Genomic DNA, 20589 nt, shown 5'->3' with positions numbered 1-20589 from the left:
AGTTAGGACAGGTATCGCATGAAACCCCTGTAAACACACACACAGGTATCTGATGCACATGTACAGTTAGGACAGGTATCGCATGAAACCCCTGTAAACACACACAGGTATCTGATGCACATGTACAGTTAGGACAGGTATCTCATGAAACCCCTGTAAACACACACACAGGTATCTGATGCACATGTACAGTTAGGACAGGTATCGCATGAAACCCCTGTAAACACACACACAGGTATCTGATGCAGATGTACAGTTAGGACAGGTATCGCATGAAACCCCTGTAAACACACACACAGGTATCTGATGTACATGTACAGTTAGGACAGGTATCGCATGAAACCCCTGTAAACACACACACAGGTATCTGATGTACATGTACAGTTAGGACAGGTATCTCATGAAACCCCTGTAAACACACACACAGGTATCTGATGCACATGTACAGTTAGGACAGGTATCGCATGAAACCCCTGTAAACACACACACAGGTATCTGATGCACATGTACAGTTAGGACAGGTATCGCATGAAACCCCTGTAAACACACACAGGTATCTGATGCACATGTACAGTTAGGACAGGTATCTCATGAAACCCCTGTAAACACACACACAGGTATCTGATGCACATACAGTTAGGACAGGTATCGCATGAAACCCCTGTAAACACACACACAGGTATCTGATGCACATGTACAGTTAGGACAGGTATCGCATGAAACCCCTGTAAACACACACACAGGTATCTGATGCAGATGTACAGTTAGGACAGGTATCTCATGAAACCCCTGTAAACACACACACAGGTTGAAGATTGAACCCCCACTCCTGAGCTGAGACAACGCGGCTAACGTGAGCAGTATGTTGCCAAACGACTCTTATTCAACTCTCTATGTTGACTAGTTTCGCTTGAAAGCTCGAATGAAGCGCAAAGTGAAGTTTTCAGATATGATGTACAGTAAATGTTAAAAAGACTGGTATTTCTCTTTAATTATAAAGAGAAAAAAAATATGGTTTACTTTCCTCAATTTAAAATCACAGTTACCGTTTCTGCCATTGAAAGTAGTTTTTTTTTGTTGCTTTCAAGCAGACACAATCTTAAAAGGATGGGAACTATTTTTTTAGGAAATCTCTTTTAGCGGAAGGATACAATACTTCAGTGCGAGACACGAACAGGTATATGACGCAAAACAGTGAACACACAGTCGGTCTGTCCACCACCATCACAAAACCCGAGTTACAAGTTCACATCCCATACTTGCTCCTCTATCCGCAAAATATATGCTTAATTGTACAACGAAGTACATCTCCTCAGAAAGAAGATTCAGCATGACGTAAGGTAAGAAGATAGATAACATTTGTTGTTTTGCTAGCTCGGTGGCTAATCGTAGCGGCAAGTGCATTGATTAACGTTACTGATGCTTGGATGGCTTCTGCCAGCCAGCGACCAGTTAGTATCTCAGAGCTAAAGGTGACTATCATAGATTTTTAGTGTACAGTTTACGTGTCATTTAACGTTAAATGTATTTTCTCAGTAACGGTAAAGCGGCACACAGATTTGAATGTCCTCTCAGGAGTACTTTGCACGTATTGAGAGCAGTATGTTCATATTTGGAGGGCTTGGTTGCTATAATTTGCCCTTTATATGTAATAATACTGAATAGAAAATGATATTATATTATGGAACGAACATTATTGTTCTAGGGAGTTCAACTCATGAAGTTTGATTGTCTAAAAGCAGCAGTGTTTTAACAGTGCGCAACTTAGTTGAAACGCACTACGATTACAGATGATTGTACTCTAATGTCCCTGCCTGAAGGGATGTATTTCCTGTATTTTATTAGGTTCGGTTTCCCCAAACCTTTATTAGTACAGCAGGTCCGTTATTCTGAATGATTCATTGTGAACTGCACCGACCCGTGCAATAGTTCGCGAGCTCGTTTCAGGTGCCATATGGTAAAATGACTCGTCCTGTCATTGATTACTCCTTTTGTAAAGGTCTCCATATAATGCAAATGAAAAATACGGTCATGCTGGTCACATCATTTCTTCTCTGGGACACAAAATATGAACCTAGACATTCAGAATATTTTGTACTGACAGCTTTAGTCACCATTCACTTCATTGCACATTTTTCCATAAAGTGAAAGGTGATGGAGACTCTTATTCTGCCTTGCATCTCTTTTTGTGTTGTGTTCCACAAAAGAAACTCATGGGTGAGGACTCTTTTACTTTTCATAAACTATCCCTACATTAAATTATTTATAAAATATAGTTTTCTTTCTTTCATTGTATTAGAATAATAATTACATACATACATATATATATATATATATATATATATATATAATGATTTTTACATAAACAATTGTCACAATTTAGAAATAAATGACTATTACCCTGATTTTAGCCCTATGATTTGAACGCTCTGTTTGAAGGGGTGTGTCTGCTGTGAGACTACAGTGTGAACGACCACTACTGTGATTGGCTAACATTCATAATGAATCTCATCATTCCAATGCGATTTCTGCACTCTCACAACATGCTTTCATGCAAACACGATGTAAATACGCTAAGAGCTTCATTGTGCAGTGTAAACAGTGTAATAACAGGAAGTTTTGGCAAGTGTCCAGATAAACTGTGTGATTGACATTTTTGGTGACCGTAAAGGAAGCATTCGTTGATACCATCCTGCATGTAATTTAATCACAATTTAAATAACAGTTTATATTCATGGTGATCATTTAGTCTCTGGTTTGATTTACTGATGCAACAGTATTGAGGGATTTTGAGACAAAGAAAATCTGTCGGAACTTCAATATTCGCACATCAGAAATCACTGATCACAGATCAGGCATTTGGAATAAACATGATTACTTGCATGTTTGTGGCGTTGCTGACGGATCCAAATCGTAATGTGTTTGAAGAACCTGGGCAAAATTGCGACTGAATTTCCAAATAATTCAATGTGAAATGTATTGAATACAAATGAATAATGCACTGCTGAGACTTGCACAGTTGGAAAAAAAAAACACTTTCCTTGTATAAGTTCCTTTGGGGGATAATGTTATCAACCCTTTGTCGTCACTATTCACTAACGTGACAGTGGGCGACGCAACGCCAAAGACTCAGTGACTTAGATGTAGGCTAGGTGTTGATCATCTTCTGCAAATGTGGTATTTCACTACACTATCATAATTCCACACTTTTCAGAGCCTGTTGTTTTTTGGCCTTGATCTCAATAAAAGTTTTTGGATAGTTTTGGGTTTTAAAAAAAACGTACAGGATATTTTATAGTATTACGATGACCCCGTAACTGTCAAAAGATCAAGCAAAATTAGAATTCTCATTTCATGATCCCTTTAGCTCTACTCCTTCTATCCCAAAAAACAAACAAACACGGTTTTCATGAACATCCCCTTACATAACACGATACTCTAATAACTAATGAATCACAATTGTGACAAAATTAAGGGGCTATAGCAATCACTAAAAGGGCAACTAAAAGAAAAAAACATATATTAGGAGTATGTTATCTACACAGTCTTGTAACTTTGTCTTTTTGTCTGATTTTTCAAATACTTTTTTGCTTCAAATCCAAAAATCGTAATCGAAAACTGAATGAAAAACTTCCGGAACCAAGGCCGCTGAAACAGTGGGCGGGCACGCTTGCAATTCGCAAGGTTTGAAAGATTGAGATTTAATGTGCTTGTATTGTAGTCATGGGTCTCATTCACTAATAATTGTGCACTCTTTTTATATATATGCACATTTTTTTGAACTTCTCACAAAACCTTTCCGCCTAATTCACAATCCGCGCATATGCAGATGAATTTGTTCTTAAACTCGTAAATGTTGATGAAATCAGATTATTCTGAATGAGCAAGTAATACGCTTTCACGTACAAATTTGTGTGCATGCATGCTTATTGAATGAGACCCATTGATTTGTTAGTGCTAACACGATCATTTTTTCAGCTTGAAGTTGTAGAATCTTCTTTAAAACTGACACTCCCTTGACATACGTATAGTGTGGCTGTAAGGTTTGTCTCTGTTTGTCTACTGTGGTTCACGCCCTCCTTAAGCACAGGGTAGGTTATGACATCCTGCCAGAGATCACCAGCTTGTGACACCCAGGAGCTGAGATGTCTGATGGCCTCTGAGTGCATTGTGTCCAGCTGTGTTGGAAAAAAAGTACCCCAATATGAGCCTCAATGAGAAAGATCCCATCCCTCAGCAGCCCCACCTCCATCTTTCCTTCCTCCAGCTTCTTCTAGTCACAACACGCTGTGAGTCATGTAACACGCTGACTGCCCCCGTCCCTCCCTCTGTTCTCCCCTTCTTGCTGTCGTCAGAGAGCTGCCACGTGCCTCATGGCATGAATGGCCTTCGGTTGGCAGGCGTCTCTCACAATCACGGTCTCGCACACACCAGTGTTATTTTTGTTATTTTCTACTCCCATAGTTTTTATTATTATTATGTTTTAGTAAATTTGCTGTTTTTATATTAAATTGTATTTATGTGAGTACATCAAATTACCTTTATTGCAAAAATGTTGCTTCAACTAGCTAAAATAAGTTTAAGTTTTTGTTTTATACATTTTGTTTTATTTCCGTTAATGGTGATTTTATGTCAAGTAGGGGTGTCACAATTTTCCAAATCCTCGATTCGATTACATTTTCGATTCTAAGGTCACAGTTCGATTCGATTCTTGATTTTTTTTTTAATCTTTTTTATCAATCGGCCAATCAGGATGCACATGAGGCACACACGCTGTCACACACGCCTCTCTGCCGTACGCGCAATACGGTTTGGAGCACAGTTTTTTCTGTCTCGGCTTGCACGCTCACTCTAGATTCCGGGAGATTTTAACTAATTTGCGTGGATCAGGGAGCCACTATCAATATGCGAGAGACTCCCGGAACTTCCGCGAGACTTGGGATGTCTGCAAACTGTGGCTTTATTGAAGCGCGAACATAACTCACTGGAAATCAAAAAAACTTCCACACCTGCGACTTCAATGAAACTGTGAAGACTGTGTACTTATATTTTCGAGTGAAGGAACAACTCGTCCCATAAACCACCACGCCTCACTGAAGTCGACTGAAGCCACAACCGCGAAAGAGCCTTTTGTGCGACTTCCAAATTCTGAATATCATGAAAAAAAAAATCAAATGATCAAAGTCTTCTTCACTGTGATTGGTTTGTAATTATCTAAGCTAAATAAATGACTCTTAGTTCTACTGTGTTAAGCACTTTTTGGGTAAAGTCTACATGGTCTTTGACCTGAGCATCCTTAGTCTACACTTTCTGCACATTCCATGTTGAAATCCACTTCTGACGCCATTATTAGGTTGTACACCCGGGTGAGAAGTCATGTAAGGTATTGTGTTGTCTATGGGCTTCTCACTGGCATGCTGTGCTGCTGAAGATTTAGCTCAATATCCCGTCTGTCTGCGTTGACTTAGAGAAGTGAGGCATAAAGGAGGACACTGTATACCTGCAGCTCAAGTTAAGCATTAAAAAAAGCTTTCAGATACTTCACTTCCTCATAGCATACTTCTTTTTTTCCTTATTGAATTACACTAAAGTGATGTTATATGATATTCTGCTTTGTTGGCTCTTTCAAGCACATATTTTGAGGTGATTATTTCCACAGGCTGTCTATTGCATTGATCACTTGAGGAATGACAGTCTCTATCTTTATGTGTTAATGGCGTTTTTTCTCTAAATGTGTTAATGGAAGGTTTTTTCACATTTGATGTTTGTTGGTCTTCCTTGTCCAGGGCCTGTGAACTTCAACCTGACCTGCTATCATCGGACACGGAATCATTCTCTTTAGACGCTAAAAAAAAACACCATGTCAAGTAAGCTACTGTATGAATACACAACAATTAAATTGTGAGCATGGTTGTATTGTGTATTGTCAAACACAGTAAATCTCCTCATAAAATTCTCTGTTTAGCTGGTAGCTACACTCCAGCCCCAGGGGGGCCTTTTGCGGCCCTCACACCCAGCATGTGGCCCCAGGATATCCTGGCAAAGTACTATCAGGTAGTTTACTTGCATTTCTTTCTTTTTATTCTTAAAGGGCATGTTTTATAATATTGCATTGGTACTTAAGTGACCGATAAATGGTGTTTTGTTATTGTAACTTCTTCATTGTCATGGGAGATGGTTAATTTCTCACAGACATTATTCTGATTATTGCAGAAAGACCCCAGTATGGAAGCAGAACTGCATTATGATGAATTTGGGTTCCGGATTGATAGTGAAGGTTGGTGACAGTTGGAGGTCTAGGACAACAACAGAAAAACATCTAAATCTTTGTTTGTTCACTAAGTTTGAATAATCCATTATTCTGCACCGCCTCAGAGGTTTTTAATACTACTGTATATACTGTATATCACCTATCAAAAGTTTGGGGTCAGTAAGTGTTTTTTATTTTTTTTTAAAGAAATTATTACTTATACTCTACAATGATGCAGTCATTTATAATGTTACAAAATATTTATATTTCAAATAAACACTATTCTTTTGAAAATTCTTTTCATCAAAGATTCATATAAAATATTCGTCATAATCTTCTCAAATATTAAGCAGCACAACTGTTTTCAACTCTGATCATAATAAGAAATGTTTCTTGAGCATCAAATCACCATATTAGAATGATTACCGAAGGATCATTTGAGACTGAAGACTGTAGTAATGATGCTGAAATTCAACTTACAATCACAGGAATAAATTACATTTTGAAATATTCAAATAGAAAACAGTTCTTTCAAATTGTTATAATATTTCACAATATTAGTTTTTTTTTTTTACTGTATTATTATCTCATAAATGCTTTGAGCATAAGAGACTTCTTTCAAAAACATTGTCTTACCAGCCCCAAACTTGTGAATGGTCAAGTATATAATATGTATTAAATAACACTATAATTATTGCCAATAATTTAATATGTTAAAGCTTTGTTGTAGAAGTGTTTTAGGGATGGGTGACTTGGAAAAGTAAGTTTTCAGGTTGAGTAAAAAGGAAAAGCTTATTGTCAAGCCCTCTTAAAGATCATGTCTCATCTGGTACTGTCTTTTCTTTGACAAGTTTTTAAGTGTTTTTCCTCTCTTTTTTTGCGCATTTCAGACGGTGCTGAGCCACGAAAATGGCTGCGTGGTGAGGGTGCTCCTCAGAGAGAAGACCCTCAGCAAAGACTTCGCTGGCAAGCCCATCTGGAGTTCACCCACAATAACACCGTAGGAGACCTGACATGGGACAAGATCTCCCCCACACTGGCCCGCTCAGACCGCCTTCGATCCCTCGTGCTGGGGGGCATACCGCACAGCATGAGACCACAGGTCAGCACTGAGAGCCTTTGTTCATCGACCTCTGAATGTGCTTCTATGTGTGTTTGAACCTCACAACACATTTAAAGCTGTCTTTGTATTGTTACACAACATCAGGCGGCTAATCTGCTGATGTAATGTTCCCATGGCAACCGTGTTCATGCTTGAGGAATTCTCTCTGAATCTCATGTAATCTCACTGAAATAGGACATGATGTCTTGGTAATATCTTGTTTATGCTGTACTGCTATTTTTAGAGATCCCCGTCTCGAATCTGTGATCTTGTAGACGCATCTCTGCTGGATCTTTGTGTGTTTATTGGTCTCGTACTCCATTGTCTCCTTTTGTGCATTTCTTTAGTTGTGGATGCGTTTATCAGGGGCTCTGCAGAAAAAGCGAACTTCAGAAATTTCCTACAGGGAAATCGTCAAAAACAGCTCTAATGATGACACTACAGCAGCCAAGCAGGTACTTGTCATCTCTGCCATAGATCTGAGATTTATTTGAAGTGGAGATGTCTGTTTCAAATGTTGATCTTTTGAACTTTCTGTTTATCAAAGAATCCCCCCCAAAAATGTATCAAAATTTCAACAAAAATATTAAGTGGCACAGCTGTTTTCTGAGTTAATCATTATAAAAAACATGTTTCTTAAACACCAAATCAGCATATTAGAATTATTTCTGAAGGATCACGTGACACCGAAGACTGGAATAAAGATGCTGAAATTTCAGCTTTGTCATCACAGGAATAAAGTAAAAAAGTATATTGAAATAGAAATTTTTTATTTTAAATTTTAATAAAAGTTTTTACTGACTTTTGATCAAATAAATGCAGCATTGATGAGCATGAAAGACTTCAGAAACAAAATATCATACACACCCCAAACTTTTGAATGGTAGTGCATGTCATTTACATTTCACCTTTATTTTTTATAGCACTTTATACAATACAGATAGTTTCAAAGCAGCTTTACAGTGATAACAGGAAAATGATTCAATGATGCAAACAGTTCATTTCGTCTTAATAGCAGCTCTAAAAGAAAACAGTGTAAACATTTATTTATTTATCTGATGCAATCAAGAGCCTGTAATAGTAGCACTTAGAAGTTATGTAAAAATCTTATTGGAAAAGCATGTTCTATGTTTGCTTAAAAAAAATTTACTTTGACCTGTCAGTCACAAGTGGTTTGTGGTTTGTTTCAGCGAACATATGCATTTTATTCATGATTAGTTTGAGTATTTCCTGTATTGAGGTTCTCTCTCTGTCTCTGCTGCAGATTGAAAAGGATCTTTTGCGGACCATGCCCACTAATGCGTGCTTCAACACTTTGACGAGTGTGGGGGTGCCCAAGCTCAGGCGGGTCCTGAAAGGGCTTGCGTGGCTGTATCCCGACATCGGCTACTGTCAGGGCACAGGCATGGTGAGGAGCAACCTTAACACAGACTCTTTGTCTCTCTGCGTTCTAACGTTTGGATCATCGGGTGTCAGACTTTGTTTGTCTTTGATGCAGGTGGTGTCCTGCCTTCTGTTGTTTCTGGAGGAGGAAGATGCTCTGTGGATGATGTGTGCTCTGATAGAGGACATTCTGCCTCCCTCATACTTCTCTTCCACTCTGTTGGGTGTTCAAACTGACCAGCGTGTGCTCAGACAGCTCATAGTGCAGTATCTTCCTCGCCTGGATCGGCTGCTACAGGAGCATGACATTGGTGAGACACACACAGCCTCACATTTACAGGGTCCTTTAAACATCTTTAATTCAGTTTGATCAAATTTAAGGTTATTACCCCCTGGTTTCACAGACAAGGCTTAAGCCTAGTCCCAGACTAAAATGAGCTGTTTTAACTGAAAGCATCATTGCCAAGGTTTGTCTCAAGATGCGCACCTAGGTTTGTTTATAAAAAAACTATTTAGATGTCCTAATTGAACTAAGTCCTGGCTTAATCTAAGCCCTGTCTGTGAAACAAGGCCAACAAGTATTATATATCTTAATTGGTATAACAAAAGTGTTAATTCTGAGAAATACAGTTGATATTTGATATCGACACCCAAACAAACACACCCTTCCCTTCACACAATGCAACACAGGCAACCACAAACAGCAGCTGCATTAGACAGCTGTGATTCAACAACAGCAGCATATCTTGGTTTTGTGAAACATTAGAAAACAAAGCAATCTCTGCATCTGTTTTCAGGCCTTCCCGCTCCTTAACGTCTCTCTAGTGCAAGAAAGCTTTTCTTATATTAATGTGGGAACTAGTTCTTGCCTGATTGTAACCATTCGTTCCTGTAATATTACTCTGACCATTATCTGTTTGGCAATATCTCAGCCATCTTTCTTTCTACAAATCTCCCTTCTCTCTCCTCCCCTATCATGAGTGTTGCTGCTGGTGTTCATTTAGTCATTTGTTCAGTGGATTGGTCCGATCCACTTTGTTTTTTAACTATTTCCAAAGCCTGGACTTTGTACAAACACATTTTTTTCAGCACATACCCAGAGCAGACATCTAGCGATTATACATTGTGTTGATTTCATTTTTCAACAGTGTTTCTCAGAAGTCATTTACTGTACATTTAAGAGATCTTAAATTTGAGGACAGAAAAAGCAAGAATTGCGATTCAGCCATTGATTATTAAACTTCAAAAGGCAATTGTTTAAATGTAATTAATGTGAGAGCTACACGTCCAATATCAAAACGCTGCACACTCTACAGGCTCTCAATTTCTGTTGATGAATTATGGCAATGTTTACTTTATTGTTTTTATCTTGTAGATGTTTGTAGAAGTGTAGAAGATCCATGAAATAACTGGCTTTTAAAAATAAAAATCTGCCTGACTCTATGGGAATTTAACATACGGGTGTCCTGACTTATGCACCCTGTATTTTAAGGAAAAACATTTATTTATTTATGATACATTATTCATTCACAAAGAAAATTTGTGTCCTTAAAGGTTGGAGTTTTCCTCATTTTTCTAATTAAGGCATTAAGATCAATATCCAAAAGATGATTTTTTTTTTATTCCTCTTTTTAGGCAACTTTAGCATGGGTGTCCAAACTTATTCACACCACTGTATATTAGTACATAAACCATTTTTAATACTCATGTGTATATTAAATAAATACAACTAGTTTTAAGTATTTTATACTTGTTTGCCCTGTTTTGCAATTGAATGTAACATTTTATGGATTTGTTCTGTAGGGACATATGGTGGTGTTAATTGTATTTGTCTGAAAAAGCCTATTTCATAAATGGTGCTGTTTTTTTTAATAAATTTTGTAGTTACAAAGATGTATTCCTCCTAAACATATGCCGAATAAAAAAAAATAAACACTTGTATTGTTTGTTTTCCCTCTCAGAACTGTCTTTAATCACTCTACACTGGTTCCTCACTGCATTTGCCAGTGTGGTGGACATACGCATCCTGCTGCGAATTTGGGACCTGCTCTTCTACGAGAGCTCAGTGGTGCTCTTCCAGGTTACACTGGGCATGCTGAAGATCAAGGTAGCACATGTTTTTTTTGGGGGGGAGTGTTTTGCTTTAATGTATGAAAGAAGGTTACAGGGCAATTATGAGTGTTTGATTTGACACAGTCAATAATAAAAGTTTCTTCCTGTGTTTTAAAGGAGGAAGAGCTGGTATCGTCTGAGAACTCGGCATCCATCTTCAACACGCTGTCAGATCTGCCCAGTCAACTAGAGGACGGGGCCACAGTGCTGGGAGAGGCTGTGCGTCTGGCAGGATCTCTGTCTCAGGATAACCTTGATGTACACAGACACAAGCATTTGGCCTACATCCTGGCAGAGCAGGCCCAGCTCAACTCCAACAACTCCCATTCTCTCCACAACAACCTCAACAAGGTGAGAGCATGAAAAGCATCTGTTACCATCATCTGTGATGCACACATTTTAACACACCCCAATAACAGTATACAAAATGTGATCAAAGGCTTGCTCATAATTGTCATCATTGTGCAGGTGGTCCGTAGACAAAGCCTGCACAGGAAATCCACCTTGAGCTCGCTGCTCTGGGGCGAGGACGAGGTGGAGGCGCTAAAGGCCAAAAACATTAAACAGACAGAGCTGGTGGCAGCGCTGAGAGAAGCCATCAGTCGCACAGCAGAACACTTTCACTGCCTGGACCCCCACAACTGCAGCACTGTAAGTGCCACTCAATCAAATGAATCCCATTTATAAATCTGCCAGGAAGAAATCAATTACAAATAGAACATTTGCACTGAAACAGACACACTGTGTGACTCATTGCACTGAGCCAACCGGATGACTCACTGAGTTGTTTTGTTGCATTTCATAAATTAGGCCTATGCAACAAGAAATTAGCAGCACACTTGCATTCCCTGTAAACAGACCACTGTGAGTCATGGAGAGTCTCGAGTAGGGGTGTGTCGGTTATTATATAAACGTGAGACCGACGGTTATAGTTGAACACCGTCATCAGAACTCTATACCCGCCAAAACCGTGATATTAAAGGGATAGTTCACTTTGAAATTATTTTTTGATATGTTTTACTCAAGGGCATCCAAGATGTTGGTGTCTTTGTTTCCACAGTATTTTCAATTTTGACATTTTTCGGTCAAACCGTTGTTGTCTGTCAGTCATATAATGGAGGTTTATGGGGATTTGCTAAAAGAGCATGCACAGAGAAGTCAAAATTAAACATGATTTAATGACTCATAAATGTAAGTACACATTGATGGACTAAGACACGAAACGAGCGGTTTGTGTGAGAAAACAAACAGTATTTATATCGTTTTTACCTTGTGTAACCACAGCCATGTCCAACTGATCTGAATCACTTGTCCAATGTCCAAACTGAATCATGTCCAACGTTCCGCCAGAAGTGATCGCTTGCGTTTGTACGTCACTCATTTTTTTACCTTTTACCTTTCATTAATCATATTTATATATTGATATATCGAAATCGTCTTCCATTGCGATTTCCTGTATATCTAAATATGTTTAGATCTTCACAGTGAAAGGTAAAACTTATGAAATCTCGGTGTAAACAATGAGTGACGTACACACGCAAGCGATCACTTCCGGCTGTTAATGTTATGTTTTTGTTAACGTTTTGCACATTCCTTGTGTGTGTCTCTATCGCTCTAGGATTTGACTCCAGACTATTCTATGGAGAGTCATCAAAGGGATCACGAGAACTTCCTGGTCGTGTCTCGGAATCGTCGAAGAAGAGCCAAAGCCTTACTGGATTTTGAAAGGCACGACGATGATGAACTGGGTTTTCGGAAGAATGACATCATCACAGTAAGAAACTGCTGTTTCTGTCATCTGTCAACATTTTAACTGATGCTTTACCTTTCATCCTTAACTGTGTATTTCGGTGTTTATTCTTAGATCATCTCACAGAAAGACGAGCACTGCTGGGTGGGAGAGCTGAACGGCCTGAGAGGTGAGCTGAGATGGCCTTACAATAAGCTTATGCCCCTTTTTACCAACTTTTTTTCTGCTGAATTATCCACTAATCTAGTTTATAATAGCATTTTTGTCAGATTATGATAATTTTTTGTTTGTTTGTTTGTTTTTCTTTATAATGAAGTTGTCTGTATTTAGTAGATTGTTTAACACACAAAATAGTGATTATCGGTTCAACACACAAGAGAAATTCTACTTGATTTAAAAAAAAAAAAAACTGTGCTGGTATCGGATCGGTCGATACTCAGAATTTTTGGTATCGGTTCTGAAAAACTACACCTAAAAGTCAATTAGTATTTCCACCAACCATTTTTTCTTTTTAGGTTGGTTTCCTGCCAAATTTGTGGAAGTCTTGGATGAACGAAGTAAAGAGGTGATTATTAATAAAGAATGTCTTTGCTTCAGATAATGGGTTAAGAGGTTTATTTTCTCAAGCACAACTGTGTTTTTGTTAAGTACTCTCTGGCTGGAGATGACACCGTTACCGAGGCAGTCAATGACTTGGTCAGAGGCTCGTTGTGTCCTGCTCTCAAGGCCATCTTTCAGCACGGCCTGAAGAAGACCTCCATACTCGGGGGACCCTGTCACCCATGGCTCTTCATTGAGGAGGTACATGAAATGTTGTCTTAAGCCGTGGTCACACTAGTCTTTGAGCATGCAAAATTTCCTTGGACACTGGAATGGTCTTGATATGACGTCACGCTCTGCAGTCTTTTTTTTGAAACATGAATTCAACATTAACAAATTGTAATATAATCAAGATGTAAAAAATATACAATCTCATTGACTCACGCCGTGACATTTCTATCTTCTACTAGTCACATGTCTTCTTCATGTGATGAATTCGCAGGTCAGAGTTCACCAAACACCAAATGTTGGTGAAAGGCATTCACCAACATGAGCTTGTGATTGTGGTCAATGCATGAATGGAAGTCAATGCAACAAAAAGTGTAGTGTGACCGCCCTGTTACTCTCCTTTTTTATAGTGCTTTAGTAACAGGTTGTGTTCCCTATATAAATATACAGTATAGATACATATATGCCAGTAGTGAGTGAAAGAGTTGTGGTTGTGTGTTGATCACAGGCAGCCAGCAGAGAAGTGGAGAGGGATTTCAACTCTGTCTACTCCAGACTGGTGCTGTGCAAGACCTACAGGTGAGACATGTAATAACATAAGACCTAACCTTCTTTAAATTCTCATAAAAGTACTTTGTTGATGTGATAGCCGGTCGGATCCTTGTCTTTTTAGGTTGGATGAAGATGGGAAGGTGCTCACACCTGAAGAGCTACTGTACAGGGTGAGTTTTACAATAGAAATCTTGTCAGTGATCAGCAGTTGGGTACTGTTTATTTGCTTGTGCATTGAGCGCTCTCTGCCTGTCATCTTAGGCAGTGCAGTCTGTGAACATGAGCCATGACACTGCACATGTTCAGATGGACGTCAAGTTCCGCTCACTGATCTGTGTGGGCTTAAAGTAAGTCCCCCTGCTGTTTTAGTATCTCATTACGTTTCATTTCTTTTCCCATAATGCAAGTGTGCAGCATATACTCTCTTCATCTGTGTGTGTGTGTGTGTGTGTCAGTGAGCAGGTGCTGCACCTGTGGCTGGAGGTGTTGTGTTCCAGTATGAGTGCTGTGGAGAAATGGTACCATCCCTGGTCTTTCCTACGCAGTCCTGGCTGGGTTCAGATAAAGTGTGAACTCAGGTAAGACTGAGCCTCTGTTGATGGGCTGAAATTGAGGTTATAAACCATTCAAACAAAGAGGAAACTGAAACAAAATTTAAATTAGAAATTTTAAAATGTGGTTAATGTAGTTTTTATTTAATTCTTAAGACTAGTTTAGAAATAATGTAGAAATAGAAATTAATTAATTTGTTACTCTACATTTTTTATTTTAGCTCTAAATTATTATTATTTTAATTAAACTTTACATTTTCTCAAAAGCGATCTGCGAATTTTATAAGTGAATTTTCTCATAATGATCTGTAATCATAACTGGAAGGGTCATTAAAATGAATTTGTCAAGAAGTGGTTAAGTGGTATGAGAAATGACTTGAGTATATTACTGACATGAGTTTGTATGTGCTGCTTTCAGAGTTCTCTCAAAGTTTGCCTTCAGTCTCTCCCAAGACTGTGAGCTGCCTACCAAAAAAGAGGTGCGAGATCAACACTTTCTTCACTCACATTCCCTCAATGTCTCACATGTCCTCCCACACACACAAAGACACTATGGGTACTATGAAACGTCACTGTTCAATTTGATTCGATATCATGATGCAATATATTACTGCACATAGCTACATTTTCATCAATGAATACAAGCAGTAAGATATATGAACTCCCTTTTAAAAAGTACTTCCTGTAGTCAAACAAAACCTATGGGTCATCCCTATGGGACAATAAAGACTATCTTTCAACTCTAAATATTAAAAGCACATGAAACTGGCAAGTAGTGTACTCAAGTTAACACACACTCACACATAGGCTACTTGCACACATACACGCGCTCACACACTACATGTTAAAATGGGTGAATTTATTATTACTCGCTTTTGTGTTTCACCTCCCTCCCGCCATCGTACTGTAGCAAGTGCATATGCGACGAATGATGTCAGTAGGCTATAACGGTTATAAATGATTAGGGTCTATTACTGCATCGATGCAGAATCGTCCACATTGCGATGCATCTTAGTAGCAATTAATTTCAACACCCCTAAAAGACACCCAGTGTAACGTGTTTGTCTGCCATTCCAGAAGACTCCAGTTCTCAAATCAGAAGTGGTGGATGTCTTGGTCCAACATCACCTCTTTAGTTGGGACCTCTAGGTAATGCTGGCAACTAGTTAGTTACTAGCCTGTTGCTTGATAACTAGCTGCCAGAGCAAGAAGTGGTAGTGGTAGTAGCTTAGTAGCTGTAGCGCTTGGTGTGTCCTGCTCTCCTGTTCACTGTTGTTTTCATAGTGTCTCCAGATAATGTGAACTAAACCTCTAAAAACCAGTTTAGCCGCTTTTGTGTTGAATGCTAATTAAACTCTAAAGCAAATATTACTCTGCACTACATTTCTTTTCAGACAGACCCCTGTATCCCAGTGTGCTGGTTAAGATAAAGCCTGCTCACACCAGGTCATTTGCATCTGGCATTAGAGCTATTCACAATGAATCTAATGCTAGTTTATTCAATCGTTTCATCGGTTTTTGCCAGTGCTTCATCTAAATGAAAGGGAAATTAAAGAATTTTTCTTTATTCTCTCACCAAGGATGCATTTATTTGATCAAAAATAGTAAAGTTATGAAATTATTACAATTCAAATAACTGTTTTAGTCTATTTTAAAATGCAATTTATGATGTCAAAGCATCATTACTCCAGTCTTCAGTGTCACATGATCCTTCAGAAATCATTCTGATATGATGATTTGATGCTTGAGAAACATTTCTGATTATAATCAGTTGAAAATGTGTGACGGTGATGCATTTTTTTTCATGGTCCTTTCAAAAAGACTTAATTTATTCGAAATATAAATCGTTTCTTACATTACACATGTCTTTACTGTCACGTTTGATCAATTTAATGTCCTTTAAAAAAAATTATTTTAATCGTACTGATCCCAAAAATTTGTATAATATATCTAACATATTATAACATGATAAATGCAAACTCATTGGGTCAATATATTTATTTATTTTTGCATTTGAACAATTGAAAAATCCATTTGAAATATGAATGTATGCATGTATTTAAAACTTCATGCAGACATTCAACTTTGTGTGAACAGGCTTTAAAGGTGGATTGTCTGGGTGTTCTGACGTAATTCAATGTTGGAATTGACAGGTATTGCACAGGATGATATTGTGAATAAGTATACATGCTTGTGAAACTCCTCTCTTCAGTCTAGAAGTAGGCTTGATGGGAATGGTTGTCTGTAAGTATCAGTGAGAGGCATTACCTGGAGTTCAGAGTTCACTTAAAAGCTTATTAGCTCGTAGAGGAATTGTTCAACCTTTAGCGGAGCTGTTGTTAGTGCACCGTGATTCTCATGTCACCAGTGACCTTCTTGATTCAAGCACTGTTAAGAGTGCCATGTTTAATTACAGCAAGCTAGTCTTGAAAATCAGTGGGAATGCTGAGCGCAGCCATTTGTTTTGAATTAATTCAGCCATTTAAGACTACAGAGAGCTGTTTAATCAGTGCAATGCAATTGCGAAGGCACATTACCAAACGGCTCACTTTACCCCACTCTTTTTCCAGGAGAAGGAGCAGAGGCCTTTGAAGGAGGGAGTTCAGGACATGTTGGTGAAACATCACCTCTTCAGCTGGGACATCGATGGCTAAAACATCACACACATCCCATGAGCTGCAAACATAGGACAAATAACTCTCCATCTGCAGAAAACGGGGGTTACATGAGAAATTCATGTTCATTTCTTGTACAGCTTTATGTCACATGGCTGAAATGGTGAGTGTTTGTGTGTCTTGGCACAATAGTTTCACTTTGTGTCTCTTTTTTTAAGAGTTTGTCTGTTCAAAGGAGGAGTCCTTTGCTAAGAGTGCACACAGAATCAAACTACAGAAAGGGCCACTGTGGTCTGCCTGCAAGCACTTCCTATCCTCCGAAGCAAAATAAATATTGCACCATCTGGGGCACAATTATGGTGGTTATGACTCGTAAATTAATTTTGGCTCCTGAAGGATTGTTTTGAAGAGCTAAATCAGTGTCTGAATGATCATGTTTCACATTTGTGTATATTGGGAATGCACAATCAGAAATTAAGCCACATTTAGCCAAACATTTTCATAGTTACGCTTCACAATGTCAAACGATCTTCAGGGGATTGTCAAGTCAAGAAAATAGCATTGGTTACCCCACCCCACATCTGTAAAATCAAATTACATCTACAGAAAACTATTGAATCAACCTGGTTACATATCTTGGCATTTCTTATAAACCATGTAAAGTATGAAGAAGAGAAAGTTGTATTTAGATTTTTTGAGATGTAGAATTGCTGCTTTAGTCTAGATCCAGTCAAACTGGACCACTCTGATCCTGCCAGAATGACAGAAGAGCCTTCAGCAGTACAATTACATGATAAACTAAATTAAAGCAAGAGGGTCCATTTTGTAGTTCTTGTAATTGGTTTTAAAAAAAAAGTTTGTTTTGAAACAAACACTAGTCTGTATTGGTTTAGCATGACCACTCCGCAGGGCTGTAGATCATATCCACGATAGCTGATAATGTGTACGTAAATAAAAATCTATATCTGTAAGAATTCTTGTCTTTTATTTGTGCAGCATCTACTTGCTTTTCAATCATTTACTTTGTCTTGAAAAGAAAAGATGCAGGGCAGGATTTAATCCATTGAATGTTTGATTGGATGATGGCAGATCTGAACATGAACTTGCAGGAGATTGTAAAAAGGGACGAGGTTTAAACAGATTAAATGATTGGAGAAATTCACCAGTCATTTCACCACAAGATTGAGTTATGATTATTTGTTAATTTACTATATTAAGCTTTTAGAAATAAAAGTAATGCATTTAGAAAATGAATGCTGACTTCAAAAAGTCATTTAAAGTTCAGCCAAATGTTTCATTGTTTTCGAACCACGAACGACGTGCTGAGTGATCTGAACTGTATGAAGTTCAGCAAACTTCTGAACTGTATGAACAGCGTTCAGGGATCGACTTGTCGAGACTGTTTTCCAAAGATGGCTCCTGCCTGTATACACGAAGTGCACTGTCTTTATAAAATATCTTCTAATTAAATGATCTGTACACTTACAAAGTTCTCAATGATTCGTTTTGCATGTAGGGACCCTCATTATGTTACTGTGTTAGTGTGGGGCTATTCTGAGCCTTGTTAGTGGTATTAACTAGCGATTTCTCTTTACTTATGTGCCCCCATATACTAGCGTGTACACTAAACAATTTTTAGAGATAAAACTCTTTACATTCCATTATCATGAAAACAAATCTCAGAGAACGGTTGACTAGGTACCAATGTGTAATTAGACCAAAGGTTCATTTTGCACTGGAGTTCACCTTTAAAGGGTTAGTTCACCCAAAAATGAAAATTAAGTCATTAATTACTCACCCCCATGCTGTTCCAACCCCGTAAGACCTTCGTTCATCTTCGGAACACAAATAAAGATATTTTTGATTTAATCTGAGAGCTGTATCACTCTTCCATTGGCTTCCTAAGGGACTGGCTCTTGACGGTCCATAAAGTCATTAAAGAAAATGTTTAAATGTCCCATGTGCCTACAGCGGCTCAATTATAAGTTTATCAAGCGACGAGACTACTTTTTGTGCGAAAAAAACATAAATAACGGCTTTATTCGACTATTCCATTACTTCCTTATTGGCGCATGCGCGAGAACTGAGACGAGGACGTTCTCATTCGACCACTTCTTGTTACCGGCTGCTCACCGCTTACTAGGAGTTTTACCGCCCCCTACCGTATAAGATGATAATAAGGCACACTGTCGTTTTTTGAGAAGATTAAAGGCTTTTAAGTGCACCTTGTAGTGCGGAAAATACGCTAATTGAAAAGCGTATGTACAGCGCGCATCTTCCTCTGCTTGTAAACAGAAAGTTTTGCACTTCCAGCTATATCAGCACATCATCTTATACGGTAGGGGGCGGTAAAACTCCTAAGCGGTGAGCAGCCGGTAACAAGTCGAAGGAGATCGTCCTCGTCTCAGTTCTCGCTCATGCGCCAACAAGGAAGTAATGGAATAGTCAAATAAAGCCGTTATTTATGTTTTTTTTTCGCACAAAAAGTAGTCTCGTCGCTTGATAAACTTATAATTGAGCCGCTGTAGGCACATGGAACATTTAAACATTTTCTTTAATGACTTTATGGGCCGTCAAGAGCCAGTCCCTTAGGAAGCCAATGGAAGAGTGACACAGCTCTCAGATTAAATCAAAAATATCTTTATTTGTGTTCCGAAGATGAACGAAGGTCTTACGGGGTTGGAACAGCATGGGGGTGAGTAATTAATGACTTAATTTTCATTTTTGGGTGAACTAAAGGCCATTGCACACTGAGTACGAAATATTCGTATACTCATTTTCGTGTTCGTCAGCCTAAAAATTCGTCACGCATAGAAACCTTGCACACCGAGTCCGTTGCGTATTTCTTAAATCTTTGCGGGAAAAAACGCAAAAATACCAAATGGATTCGTCAAGCAGTGACGATGATTTTTGCCCTCTCTCATATTGAAAAGAGAAGAAAGAGAAAATATTACGTCCATCCAATCCTGAAATTGCGCCGAGAGGAAGGAGAGTTCCTTATCAAGGAGTTGCGAATTAATCCTGAGCGATTCAACATTTACCTCAGAATGTCAGTGGGACAGTTTGATGCTTTGCTAGCGATTCTGGAGCCACATATTAAAAACAAGACCACCAATTTCCGTGAACCAATCGATTCTGAACGGAGACTGGCAGTGTGTCTGGTATGGACCAGGTATGGACACACACACGGACAAACACACACCCGCGCGCGGCCCGTTGGAAGCGCTGGGCAGACAGAACAGCTAGGCTGTTATTGTGTATATTGTGCCCAAATAATACATTAGTTATCGAATAGGCTGCTCGATCACACCTTATTCGATCCTAAATTTCAATCTGATTGAAAGGGGAGGTTTATTAATTTCATAATCCAATATAGAGAAGAGAACATTAACTCTTGATCGAATTGAAAACCGAAACTGAAAGCACGGCGCATATGTGCAATGATTTGAGGACGAGCTCCCCCCGGCCCTGAATTGTCAAAAGACCTCTCAAAATGCTGGCTCTGG

The 20589-nt window shown here is 38.7% G+C and overlaps 1 protein-coding gene across 2 annotated transcripts; it reads left to right on the top strand.

Moving 5' to 3' along the window:
• The first annotated feature begins 1185 nt into the window (after window positions 1-1185).
• Window positions 1186-17445, top strand: sgsm3 (small G protein signaling modulator 3). Of its 2 annotated transcripts, XM_039687117.2 has the most exons (22): window positions 1186-1340; window positions 5787-5867; window positions 5966-6054; window positions 6214-6277; window positions 7141-7352; window positions 7700-7807; window positions 8617-8760; window positions 8851-9046; window positions 10697-10842; window positions 10965-11198; window positions 11316-11498; window positions 12466-12621; window positions 12712-12766; window positions 13113-13162; window positions 13246-13398; window positions 13874-13944; window positions 14039-14087; window positions 14179-14264; window positions 14373-14495; window positions 14887-14947; window positions 15546-15617; window positions 17039-17176. In XM_039687117.2, the coding sequence occupies exons 2-21, from the start codon at window positions 5861-5863 to the stop codon at window positions 15615-15617; spliced, it is 2259 nt and encodes a 752-aa protein (XP_039543051.1). In that variant the 5' UTR covers window positions 1186-1340; window positions 5787-5860; the 3' UTR covers window positions 17039-17176. The 2 variants fall into 2 exon arrangements, with proteins under 2 accessions (XP_039543051.1, XP_039543049.1); XM_039687115.2 differs by lacking the exon at window positions 15546-15617 and having other exon boundaries at window positions 17039-17445.
• Window positions 17446-20589: the final 3144 nt, after the last annotated feature.

This window comes from Pimephales promelas, chromosome 3 (assembly GCF_988280905.1).
Source record: "Pimephales promelas chromosome 3, fPimPro1.hap1.1, whole genome shotgun sequence".
In the NCBI taxonomy this organism is placed as follows: domain Eukaryota; kingdom Metazoa; phylum Chordata; class Actinopteri; order Cypriniformes; family Leuciscidae; genus Pimephales; species Pimephales promelas.
This window is presented reverse-complemented; position numbering and strand designations above follow the sequence as displayed.

Excerpts from the sequence above, each read along its gene's own strand:
- sgsm3 (XM_039687115.2), top strand. Across the intron at positions 12,622-12,711 it reads GGAAGAATGACATCATCACA|ATCATCTCACAGAAAGACGA; the intron begins GTAAGAAACTGC and ends GTTTATTCTTAG. Across the intron at positions 13,945-14,038 it reads GTGCTGTGCAAGACCTACAG|GTTGGATGAAGATGGGAAGG; the intron begins GTGAGACATGTA and ends TTGTCTTTTTAG.